Genomic DNA, 13,668 nt, shown 5'->3' on the forward strand with positions numbered 1-13,668 from the left:
CAAAAAGATTTGTCACGTGGCTGCAGTCCCTCCATAAGCTGACAATGACCGAGTTCCCCCCTCTCTTGCTGAGCTCTCCATCTCTCCCATCATTCATCAGAAGTGGGCGTAGGCTAGGTGGCAGCATCACCATCACCACATCAGGCACCACACTAGGTCTGCTGCTACCTCTCCTGCACTCACTATCACACTGGAGAGAGGGAGACAAGCGGGACAAGAGATAGAGTGTGCAGGAGAAAAAGAGGGAGGAGGAGAGAAACAGAGGGAGGGTGTGTGTGAGAAAGAGAGACTCTAAGGGAAGCCTAGCTAGGAGGAAGAGAGCAAAAAAGGAAGGGTAAAAGAGATAAGGGGGCTAAACGAACAACAGGATGGCAGAGCCGGAGCTGAAACCATGGAGCAGCCAGGAGAACTTGAAGACGGCAACTGAGGGCCAGGAGAAGATGGAGGGTAGGTACACCGCTCCAGCACAACACACACAAACACACACACATCTAGGCCTAGCCTAGATACCACAAGGTGCAGAGTTGCATCAGATGCTCAGGCTACTGCATAATCTGGTGTAGCAATGCATGCATTTAAATATGGATGTTCATGTACTGTATATGTATTTGGTCATGCACAGCTTTCAGGCACAGCTATCTTGAGGTGGTATGAGGGCTAGCTAGGGTTTTCTAATGTTGTGATTTGCTGCAGGGCTACTGAGAGGTTAAGAGTGGGGATATGTTTTGACTTGTGAAATTGATCTGTCTGAAAGGCCTATGACAGCGCTTATACACACACACACACACACATACATACATATATATATATATATATATACATACATACACACACACACACACACATATATACATACACACACAGACAAACACTCAACATTTCTGCATTAATGCATTAATGAGATCTAGTCTGTCTTGGTAAACAGGTTCGAAGATACACTGGAGTGGTATTAGTCAACTTGGCATTCATCTGATGGCATCTGTATTATAAACCACAGATTTTCATAAGCATCCAATAGAAGTCATGGTGCTTGCATCATCCTACTTTCCCTTCATGGCATAGCTTATCAATTCCTTCCCTGTCTGTTCAGTCTATTTACAATACAGGGCCATGTAAAGTCAATGTGCTGCTCAACTCCTGAACTATCATCGATTGGAGAGTGCCAGCAATCCCTTTTCATGAACTCTACCCTGTCCCCCTCTTTCCCACCCTGTCACCCCCTCCCCTCCCTCAACCTTTCCCCCTCCTCCTGCAGCTGAGGCGGCTCCGGACAACCCTGACCAGACTCCGTCGCTGGACAAGCCTCCATTCAAGCTTGCCTCCCCATCCACCCCTACCCCTACGGCTGCCAACGCAATGGAAGCCACCACCCCTACCGCAGAGGCCTCCATCCCAGCCAAGGTGGCAGGCGGCAAGATTGAACTGAAGCGCAGCATCACGCTCTTTAACGGTGTGGGCATGATCATTGGCACCATCATCGGCTCGGGCATCTTCATCACACCCACCGGGGTGGTTAAGGAGGCGGGCTCGACCGGTCTTTCGCTAGTGGTGTGGGCCGTGTGTGGCGTGGTGTCCACCATGGGCGCCCTATGTTATGCCGAGCTCGGTACCACCATTACCAAGTCGGGCGGAGACTACACCTACATCCTGGAGGTGTGTGTGGGGGTGGGGTGGTTGTATTGGGGGTTGTGTTTGTGTGTGTCTGTGTGCTATCTGCGGGGCTTGAGAAACAAGCAGAAGCCAAAACTCTGTTGTTTGCAGCTGGACAAATAAAGTTGTATTGTAGGTGTACGGTGAGCTGGCCGCCTTCCTCAAACTGTGGGTGGAGATGCTGATCATCAGGCCGTCCTCCCAGTACGTGGTGTCGCTGGTGTTCGCCACCTACCTGCTAAAACCCCTCTACCCAAATTGCAGTGTGCCCGATAGTGCCGCCAAGCTCATCGCTTGTCTCTGCCTCAGTGAGTATAACCATCTCTACCTCCGGAATCAGGGTGGCCTGTACATTGCAGAAATAATACTTTTAAAAATATTATTAGTGAACTATACAAATACTGACACGTACTGCAACACACATCAACCAAACAGGTGTTTCTTAGCCAGCTGCATGATTTAATATTTGTTTACCGCTACTACTTCTGTATTCACTCAATTACTATTTTGCTGGCCTCCCTTGTCTTTTTTAAGGGACTGTTTTCCCCCACTGATGTTCTCTCACTTCTGCTGTATATTTATTTTTAAATAACAAATTACATTAATAAAAAACAAACATATGCAATTTACATTTGAGGGTCAATCATGTTCTACCCGGTGTTTCCCTCGGTCAGCATCGTTGACCTTTGTGAACTGCATCAGCGTGCGGGCTGCCACCAAGGTCCAGGACTTGTTCACTGCGTCCAAGCTCCTGGCCCTGATCATCATCATCGTCTTCGGCTTCATTCAGATCGGAACCGGTAAGTTCACACACCCAGTGCACACATGTACCGGTGTCTGTGGGTAAGTCAGACACACGTCTGACACATCCTGTCTATAGGTGCTTGTTATACATATTTCACCACGGCTCAGCTAGTCATGTGTATTATCCAGTGTTTTTGCAACCATCTCTTAATAAAATACTAAAGTGAAGCTGCAAATTATTTTGAAATTTCATAGCCTACTGTCTGCGATATAGCTAAACCATCTGCACCCTCATGAATTCCTAGCAAAACAGCTTTGTATTTAAAGACAACCCACCCATCGATGATACATTGTGCAGCCACCCTTTTCTCCCTACTACATCTGGTCCCGCTGCCACATGACCACACCGGCTACCTTGGTGCTGCACATATGGTTGCCATGGAAACTAAAACAAATCAATCAATCAAATCTTATTTGTCACATGCTTTGTAAACAACAGGTGTAGACTAACAGTGAAATGCTGTTCCCAAATCCATTCCCAACAATGCAGAGAAAAATAAAAAATTATATTTAAAAAAATAACTAGCCAATGAGCTTGTTCCTTGTGCTGTGCTCTAAAGATTCTTAAGACTAGAGTGGAGGACGGGGATATATGAACGCTCTGCCATCTGAAAAGAAGGGGTGTCTGTTTTAGTTCTCTCTCTAGCATCTTCTACCTCTCATGTAGATTCTAGAGTCGGAGAGACAGGACAAGGTGAAGGCAAGACTCATAGCTTTACATTGTACAGATATACTGTGCACACAAGAGAGCAGTGATAGAGAGATCAGCAATCACCAGTGCATACTACTCTAAGATGGGGTCCAGCTCCCCTCTTCACTTTTAATATGTCAATGTGTCATTGAACCCAAATTTATCATTTTAGGAGTCAAGGACATGTGGTTTCTGTTACAAAGCAAGTTAGTATATTTTACCCCACTTTTCTCCCAATATATGCTTGAAAATAAGCAAAGTAAATATTTGCCAAAGATAAATGATCTTACCGCTTGGGCGGATAATTTGGCATGTAGATTATCTTGAGTTCAAAATCAACACAACTATTTAAAAGAAATCTTGATGAGATTGCCGTTTTGCAGTGTTGTAAACCCTCTTCATCTTATCGCCACTGCACCTTTGATATAGGCCTGGATGACCACAAATAGCCACAACTCATAGAAGTCTCATTATTTGCCTCTAGAGATTACGTTCATTTATTCCAACATGGTCAATAAGGACTAAACTCTTCCAAGGTATGCACCCTTCTGCTTGTTCAGGGACGAGAGAGAGCTAGAAAGACAGAGGGGCAGAGAGAGAGAGAGAGAGGTACAGTATACTAAGCAGTGCTTCTATGGCAATCCTAGCAATGGAAGCGCTGTCATTTACAACTAAAATGGAAGCGCTGTCATTTACAAATACAATGAACAGGTAGACAAGACAATGGATTAGAAAACAAACATTTTCCATTTTCCAATCCTGACAGCATGTTCCCTTTCGGATGTAGGCCTCTATAGTAGGCTTTTCACTGGCCTGGATATTATGTGAATAATTGAGTGGATAGATGTTTGTTATCATCAAAAAGGTCTCCCTCCTCATTTTAAAATGTCAACTCCCAAACATTATTATATTCTCAGCGCATCAATGGCAGATGGACTAACCCAGGTTTAGGTGTTTGGAGGGTGCAGCCTATGTAAAAAAAAATGTCATCTCTATCAGTCAAATGTAGTCATACATAGCAAGTGTGCAAAGGCAAAACATATTGGGCCAAATCATCACAACAATTGTGACTTTATATGGCTTCATAATAAAACGCTCACTTGTGCGTGTGTACACGTGTGTGTCCACCATATTCCATGCAGCAAACGTCCATGCATTTAATATACTGTTTATATTCTCAGTTCATTGTTCATTGGAGTCAGTCCCTTTTGCCAAGTAGTGACATCTAATGCTGCTTTCTTGTCTGTCTAAACAGGTGATGTGCCATACCTGACACCAGAATTAGCATTTGAAGGCAGCAAATGGGGAGTCGACAACATTGTGTTGGCTCTATACAGTGGACTCTTTGCTTTTGGTGGCTGGTAAGGCCTTTGCAACACCACATAGGGCACATTTACACCTGAGTCGTATTAGGTTCCAACATTAAAAAAAAAGCCATATGCAATGGAAAGTGTAAACAAGCACTTCTTATTGGACAATTTCAAATAGTTTGCTTCCGTTTGCTTCTATTTTGTGCGTGGTGAATACGACCCTGGTATTATCATATGACTTTCGTTAATCAAGATGATCTAATCACAATTGATCCAGGGTTCAATGCATCTACACATGGTATTAAAAACATGTCTATTACATTGTGACAACAGTGACAGCATGTGTTTTGACTGTCTACCTACACAATCAGAATGTGGACACAAACTGATCACGGGATGCTTGTTATAGATGTAATTCCAGTGTGTAGCCTATAGAAGGTTGATGCTATGCTACTAATCTAAACGGATCTAATATTAGATGCTGTAATGTACAGTTGACTTCGGAAGTTTACATACACTTAGATTGGAGTCATTAAAACTAGTTTTTCAACCACTCCACAAATTTCTTGTTAACAAACTATAGCTTTGGCAAGTCGGTTAGGACATCTACTTTGTGCATGACACAAGTAATTTTTCCAACAGTTGATTACAGACAGATTATTTCACTTATAACTCACTATATCACAATTCCAGTTGGTCAGAAGTTTACATACAATAAGTTGACTGTGCCTTTAAACAGCTTGGAAAATTCCAGATAATGATGTCATGGCTTTAGAAGCTTCTGATAGGCTAATTGACATCATTTGAGTCAATTGGAGATGTACCTGTGGATGTATTTCAAAGCCTACCTTCAAACTTGACATGGGAAAATCAAAAGAAATCAGCCAAGACCTCAGAAAAACATTGTAGACCTCCACAAGTCTGGTTCATCCTTGGTACGCCTGAAGGTACCATGTTCATCTGTACAAATAATAGTACGCAAGTATAAACACCATTGGACCACGCAGCCATCATACCGCTCAGGAAGGAGACACGTCCTGCCCCATAGAGATGAACGCACTTTGGTGCGAAAAGTGCAAATCAATCCCAGAACAACAGCAAAGGACCTTGTGAAGATGCTGGAGAAAACAGGTACAATGTATCTATATCCACAGTAAAACAAGTCCTATATCGACATAACCTGAAAAGCCGCTCAGCAAGGAAGAAGCCACTGCTTCAAAACCGCCATAAAAAAGCCAGACTACGGTTTGCAACTGCATATGTGGACAAAGATCGTACTTTTTGGAGAAATGTCCTCTGGTCTGATGAAATAAAAATGTAATTGTTCGGCCATAATGACCATCGTTATGTTTCAAGGAAAAAGAGGGACGCTTGCAAGCTGAAGAACACCATCCCAACAGTGAAGCATGGGGTGGCAGCATCATGTTGTTGGGGTGCTTTGCTGCAGGAGGGACTGCTGCACTTCACAAAATAGATGGCATCATGAGGTAGGACAATTGTGGATATATTGAAGCAACATCTCAAGACATCAGTCAGGAAGTTAAAGCTTGGTCGCAAATGGGTCTTCCAAATGGACAATGACCCCAAGCATAATTCCAAAGTTGTGGCATAATGGCTTAAGGACAACAAAGTCAAGGTATTGGAGTGGCCATCACAAAGCCCTGACCTCAATCCTATAGAACATTTGTGGGCAGAGCTGAAAAAGTGTGTGCGAGCAAGGAGGCCTACCAAGCTGCCTCAGTTACACCAGCTCTGTCAGGAGGAATGGGACAAAATTCACCCAACTTGTGGGAAGCTTCTGGAAGGCTACCCAAACGTTTGACTCAAGTTAAACAATTTAAAGGCGATGCTACCAAATACTAACTGAGTGTATGTAAACGTCTGACCCACTGGGAATGTGATGAAAGAAATAAAAGCTGCAATAAATCACTCTCTCTACTACTATTCTGACATTTCATATTCTTTAAATAAAGTGGTGATCCTAACTGACTTAAGACAGGACATTTTTACTAGGATTAAATGTCAGGAATTGTGAAAAACTGAGTTTAAATGTATTTGACTGAGGTGTATGTAAACTTCCGACTTCAACTGTATATGTTGGAATATAATGCATCATGTTGTTTCCTCTCCTTTAGGAATTACTTGAATTACGTGACAGAGGAAATGATCAATCCAGAGAGGTGACTTATGTGTGATTAAAGGTTTTGTTGAGGATTGTACAGAGTTAACATAACTACCCTGTCAATATGTGTATGATTATCCATTTTGATTGGGTTTAATTGCACTTGATTGACTGTATGGAGGTGATGAAGCATGGGATGAACCATGGTGCATTTTAGATCGCAAGACAAATCACAGTACTACTAATCTAATATTCAGTATTTATCAAATATCACACTCATGTAATCACATTGAATACAGTCATAAAATTGCATGAATTTGAACACAATATTAGATCAAATCACACTGTTGACTCTGAACCTCAAATGTGATTGGCTGGCACATTATGAGTGCCCCCAATGACATGATCTTTAATTGATGACCTTGTTTCCAGAAACCTGCCCCTGTCCATCATTATCTCCATGCCCATTGTGACTGTGGTGTACGTACTGACCAACCTGGCCTATTTCACCACTATCCCCCCGAGTGTGATGGTTGAGTCCGAGGCAGTAGCTGTGGTAAGGATGGCTTTATTAAAGATCACGTTTTGGAGCAGGAAAATAGTGAGCTCATATTACCTTAGTTCCTGCCATTTATTTTGCTAACAAAAATGTAACAGACAGCATAATAATGGTAAAGATAATACATTTACATTTTAGCAGACGCTCTTATCCAGAGCGACTTACAGTAGTGAATGCATACATTTCATACATTTTTTTCCGTACTGGTCCCCCGTGGGAATCAAACCCACAACCCTGGCGTTGCAAACACCATGCTCTACCAACTGAGCCACACGGGACATTGAGATGTTGAATTGGAATGAGAGTATTCAATGGTAGTGCTTTCCCATTGCAGATCTTTGGGGAATACCATCTTGGTGTGATGTCCTGGCTCATCCCTGTCTTCGTGGGCCTGTCCTGCTTTGGAGCTGTCAACGGAAGCCTGTTCACCTCGGCACGGTCTGTATCTAATCAACACACAGATATCTTGACAGAGTGTGTGTTTTTAATTGTCCTTTCATACTTTAATTAAAGCCTAGAGATTTTATCAAAATGCTGCACAACTCCAGAACACTCAATCATCAGGGTTCGTCTGCCTCTTCTTATAGGCTGTTTTATGCTGGCGCTCGAGAGGGTCAGCTCCCTGCTGCACTGGGATTGGTCCACACTGACCTCTTCACCCCAGTGCCCTCCCTAATTTTCACAGTGAGTACTGCCATTGGTCCCTGAATTGATCTCAAATGTAATGCCATCCTTGGTTAAACAGAATTTTACATTTCAGAACCCAGAATTGGGCAAAGCTATAATCATAGTAATCTACTCAAGTCAATCTGGCACAGATTATTAGTTTGTACATTACATTTACATTTACATTTAAGTCACATAGCAGACGCTCTTATCCAGAGCGACTTACAAATTGGTGCATTCACCTTATGATATCCAGTGGAACAACCACTTTACAATAGTGCATCTAAATCTTTTAAGGGGGTGGGGGGGTTAGAAGGATTACTTTATCCTATCCCAGGTATTCCTTAAAGAGGTGGGGTTTCAGGTGTCTCCGGAAGGTAGATACAGCACATCTAAATATCTTCCATAGTAACTGAATAGCAGTTATTTCCATTGCAATAAAAAAATTGTATCAATAAAGTGGTACATTTACTGCATTTTAATGGTAACCTTTCACTGAAAGAAAGTTGGGTGTGGAGTAAACGTGTAAAGTAAATGCAAATGTATAGTCTACGTACTTATGCAGCTGGAGAACGCAATTAGCTATCACAAAATGAAATGAGGAATTCGGGTTAATACATGAGCCCAATGTCTATATATGATTCCTCTTCCTGCAGTGTTTCCTGTCCATGCTTTATGCCCTGTCCAAGGACATCTTCTCGGTCATCAACCTGTTCAGCTTCTTTACCTGGCTGTGTGTGGGCATGGCGATCGCCGGCTTGCTGTGGCTCCGCTGGACTAAGCCAGAGCTCAGGAGGCCCATCAAGGTACTGTTACTGTACACAGCTCTATGACCACAAGAAGTTGAAAATACATTTCAAAAACTTAGAAAATACATAATTCAATCAATTTTGCTCATTGGGAGGCTCAGGTTATGGTTTGAATACTCTTCAAATGCATCCTTCCTTCATCCCTACCTTGAAGTAATCACTGATCTGACATGGCTGGATTGGTGTACACCAGATTTTCTATACATTTCTTTCACCAGTTATGTTATGTCAGATAAGTGCATTTCAAAAGTATTGAACAGGGCATATGTCTTATGGCCCTACTCACGGCCGGCTACGTCATTAGGCAGGATTAGGCGGATCGACAGCTAAACTGAAGAAGACGCACCTCCAACAACAACACATAAAACCTCACATAATTCTGCCCAAAAACAATGACAGTTTCTCTCAACCAGTGACATATGGGCTTTTTGGGTAAATGCTGATGCCGCCCTTCGATATGCAGTACACACTTTGTCAAAGGAAGGTGCACGATATATTTTGCTTGTCCATTCCCAGCATGCCTCTCCAGCGTGCTGTTGGAGAGACGCATCTCTGCAGCGCTCCACCAACGTTCCATCAAAAACAATTATCTAACATAAATCATGTAGCAGATATAGGATATGGTAGAAAGAGTATGTGGCCTTTTCTGCAGCTGGAGATAAAATGTATGACAATGTAATGAGATGGACACTTTTTACATCAAGCAGGTTTCTCCGATCAAATAGCCTAACCTAAATTGCACTCAATCAAATAAAAAATGTGCTGTCATGTTATCAAACAAAATATCATAAAAACAGGACAGGTCAAAGAGAAATGAACAATATATAATGGACAATCACAACTGTTGTCCAGGAGGTTCAAACCATTGTCAGTGGTTTCAAGTTTGAATCTGTCCATTTTTGAAAAGCTGATCATAGTGAAAAAGAAAATATTTCTGCATTTCACACTGTGTAACCACAGGCTTGCAAATAGGCTCGCGATAACTCCTGATAAAGTTGGGTATATATTTAGAGCTTAAATAGCCAAATTGATTAGTCACAGGCATCAGGAATGCCAATACCTTTTGGACTTCTTTTTTTGGTGCTGTTCTGGACTGGCCTTGATTTCCACATCCACGGACATTGGTTTTTGGTCCGGTCCGGACCAAGTCTGAACCAATCATAAATGTCTTGATTTGACCCAAACATAGACGTCTACAAATTCATGATTTTCAACTTTCATTCAGAACCAACAATTAGCTTGATTTCAACGTCCGGAAAATACATATTTTCAATGTCTGTAAAATAAGTACTTTCATCATCCGGAAAATAAGTATTTTCAACTTTCATTCAGAACTGAAAAGGAACCTAATTTCAACATCCGGAAAATACGTTTTTTTACGTCCAGAAAATATGCATTTTAAACCAAAAGACTTTTCACCTTTCATTCAGAAACTAAATTGAATGTCTGGAAAATACGTCTTTTACATGCATTTTCAACTTAATTTTGCTTACTGGAACTATTCTAGTTTTTTGGGGGGTGGCATTTTTTGGCCTCACCTATGGCGGTAGAATGGCAAGGACCGGCCCTGGTCCTACTCAATTAAAATATTATGTTCCCGAAGGAAGTCGAATACATTTTTCCATCCACAGTGCGATAGAACATTTGAAGTGATATGAAGCTGAGCTCATTTTTGTTTCATCCAGTAACCATTGGGTTTGTGTACATGAATCCTATCTTATTTTCCCTGGCAGATTTGGTTGGTGGTCCCTGTGGTGTTTGTGCTGGGCTGTGTCTTCATGATTGTGGTGTCCTTCTGGGCAGCTCCCTTCGAGTGCCTGATAGGCAGTGGGATCATCCTCACTGGTATCCCCGCCTATCTTCTGGGGTACAAGTGGAAGAAGCCCCACATTGTAAAGAAGATCTTAGGTGAGCTGGATATACATTTAACTCTTCTGTCTGTATGTACAGTACTGCAAAGTTAAGGCCGGAGATTTTGTTCCTGTTTTTTATTTTGTTGCAAATGGCATTTTTGTTTTTGCACGTATAGTAACAAGCTGTTTTGTGTCTAAGGTTAATATCCACTCAAATAGATTTGTATGAAGTTTTTACTCAAATGCAAAGTTTGCATGTTTAAACCCAAATTAAATTGAACATACAAAGTAAATAAGGGTTTGAAAGAAAAACAATCATACAGGTTAAGGCAATTTAAAATAGTCACATTTACACGTTTCTACATGCAATCTTTCCATTCCTGCAAATTAAATGTGGCCTTCAGTTTTAGACTACCAGAAAATAACTCATGTGAAATGGGTGTTTTTCTATTTTCAGAGATCTTTACTCTGTTCTGCCAGAAGATTTTTATGTCCGTTCCAGAAGAACGTGAAGAGAAGGAGTCAGCTGAAGTAGCTGAAGAAGTCGAAACAACCAAGGATGACTGAGTCAATGTTTTAGTTGGAACATTACATGTTTACACTCATTGTTGCTTTTGTTACAGAGTTCCATGACTCTTGGTAAAGTAGGGGTTTATGCGAATTGCTTCGGTGTACATATTTTGTATTTTACATGCATTTTCTTACTGTATTGTCTCTTTGTACTCTCTCCAGCAATTCAATTCCACTTTTCAGTCATATAGTTTTCTTTCGAACTTTTTCAAATTTTTCCTAAACTAACCTTTTTTACTTTTCATATGTTTTAACCTATTTTGCACAGTTTGCAATAGGCCTGAATTAAGCTAAAAACAAATATTTGGAAAATGTATTTCTATTAACAAAAGTCATATGTGTTGGTATGTTCTCTAGACAATTATCCAAGCATCTTTGATAATGCGTACAATAGCCTGCTTTGTCTTAAAATGGTCTTCATCTAACTAAAGATAATTGCATATTTTGACTTTTGAATTATGTAACTATTAACCCCCACTTTAACTGACGGTATGTCTTTAACTCAGTGTAGTTGAAGGAACTAGCTACTGGTTACCTAAGTTGATTGAACAAGGGCCATAAATCTATGATAAACCCATTAATTTATTCAGGTAACTCATACCACACATTCTGTAAACTACCTTATTTTCCCTTTGACATGATTGCACTCATGATATAGATGTTACAATTTTAATTGTAAATTGTTTTGTGCACTGTATTGCTACAATCAGTTTTAAATCCATTGTTTGGAACACATAGTTATTTCCCATTCTCAAATTCACTTTGAAACATTTTCAAATCATTAACTAATTTATTTGACAGATTACTATTCGAAGCACATTTGTGCAAAGTGGATTTCTGATATGATATCTGTTCTGATGTGTTGCCTTAAGATTGTCACACAAGTCAGTTGCTTGTATTGATACCCAATGCCCTGTATACATAAAGGCATGTCAAACCATGCCTTTATGAAATCTTCGTAAACATTGTTTTATGTCATGGTTTTATGCCAGCAGTTATGAATATGGCATTAAGCCTGTCAATTTTCTTTGTCTCAACTTGCTACCGGTTTCCATACATTTTATTACCATTATATTCGCGATTACATTTGATAAATGTTTTTTTATTGCTTGTACAGATACCATGCCAGAAATGTGATTATCAACATTCAGCCAACATGACAATTTTGCTACTGATGTATACTTTTGTCATGTTGTGAGCATCATAAGTGGATATTGAAGGGTCTTTTCTCTTCGAATGAGCGATTACTGCAAGTACAGATCTAAGATCAGCTTTCCCTACCCCAGTCTAAACCTTTTCTGACCCCAAGCCAGTTCAAGCCAAAAAACAAACAAACAAAACACCTAAGGGCACTATACAATCCGTATCGCTGACGCATTACACATTTAGCATTAGAAATGTGAAGGTAATTTCTGATTGAGCCGACATATCCAGAGTTTACCATGAATGCCATCTCTGCCAATACGGGAACATTGCCTTTACATTTTTGTTGGGCTTTAGCACTACATTTCCGTGATATGGGTGGAATAGAGCCTTAATGAAATTCTGGAGGCACAAAATATTAGCACAAACATGTACATGTTACTGAATTAGGGACACAATGCAGTATAGAATGTTAACTGCTCCTATTATTATAAAAAAATATTTTCCTCATTGAATTCTTGAATTGCTAGGAAAGTAGGGACAATAGCACAATAGGTCACTGCACTTACAGAAAGCACAAACCGTGAAGTAACTTGACAGGCACAGAGTTTACAGATAGAGTAAACAAGGAAGTATAGGGAATAGGGACGTTTAAATAGATTACTGATATCTTTGTCTTGTAAGAGTATATTCATGACTGACAGCATGAAGGAGAAACTGTCGGGGTACCTTCATATTTTTGTGGCCCAAAATGCACCGCACAACATAGTTCAGGTGTGTACAAAGTCTTGCGTATTATGTACGGTAAAGCCTTTGAATGTATTGAATGTTATGGTAAAATACTTTTTATTATTTGAATCGGAAGAAACAATTGTACCTCTGTCAGCTATTGTGACTTAAATGTCAGTGACCATGACGGGTATGTACATGTACCATTAAACTATTTTTGTTCAAAAGGTCTGTGTCTTTGTTGCGAAATTAATAAACACATTTCTATTTCACATATTTCACACATTTTATTGTATTATCATTCTAATTTTAAAACCCATCTAGGGAGTGATGCTGGAAATAATTGCGAGCTAAAGCATGATGGTGCAATGCTTTGAATGTGTCAACATCTTTATTGCATCTGTCTATTTAAAATAAATAAGGATTTGTATTATTATGTACTTTCATGGGAAACAAAGTCAGCTATTGCAAAGCTCAGCAGACACTGGCTGCATACAGACAACAACCCATTCCCTGAGCGTAAGGGACCACACTAAAATCATTTTAAAAAGCATGGCACAACAAGATAACACATCTCCAAAGAACAAAATTGGCTATATGAGGGTCTCAGAATACAACCACTATACCCAGTACTCCATGATCATCATCTGATATGAAGTGTTTGGATAATATTAGTCTTGACTTTTGCGATTGTTTCTGTGTTGATTTCCAAAGCTAGTATCCCAAACGGTAATAAGATTGAGGCATGCTCTGGGAAAGGAG

The 13,668-nt window shown here is 40.5% G+C and overlaps 1 protein-coding gene across 1 annotated transcript; it reads left to right on the forward strand.

The window, feature by feature from the left end:
- Positions 1-218: 218 nt before the first annotated feature.
- On the forward strand, positions 219-13,133 carry LOC115168924 (large neutral amino acids transporter small subunit 1-like). Its single transcript, XM_029724447.1, has 12 exons — positions 219-447; positions 1,256-1,653; positions 1,787-1,958; positions 2,325-2,450; positions 4,401-4,506; positions 6,591-6,635; positions 7,010-7,133; positions 7,471-7,574; positions 7,724-7,820; positions 8,459-8,608; positions 10,345-10,519; positions 10,922-13,133. Exons 1-12 carry the CDS (start codon positions 369-371, stop codon positions 11,029-11,031), a joined length of 1,686 nt encoding a protein of 561 aa, XP_029580307.1. The 5' UTR covers positions 219-368; the 3' UTR covers positions 11,032-13,133.
- The last annotated feature ends 535 nt before the right edge of the window (positions 13,134-13,668 follow it).

This window comes from Salmo trutta, chromosome 30, assembly GCF_901001165.1.
Source record: "Salmo trutta chromosome 30, fSalTru1.1, whole genome shotgun sequence".
In the NCBI taxonomy this organism is placed as follows: Eukaryota; Metazoa; Chordata; class Actinopteri; order Salmoniformes; family Salmonidae; genus Salmo; species Salmo trutta.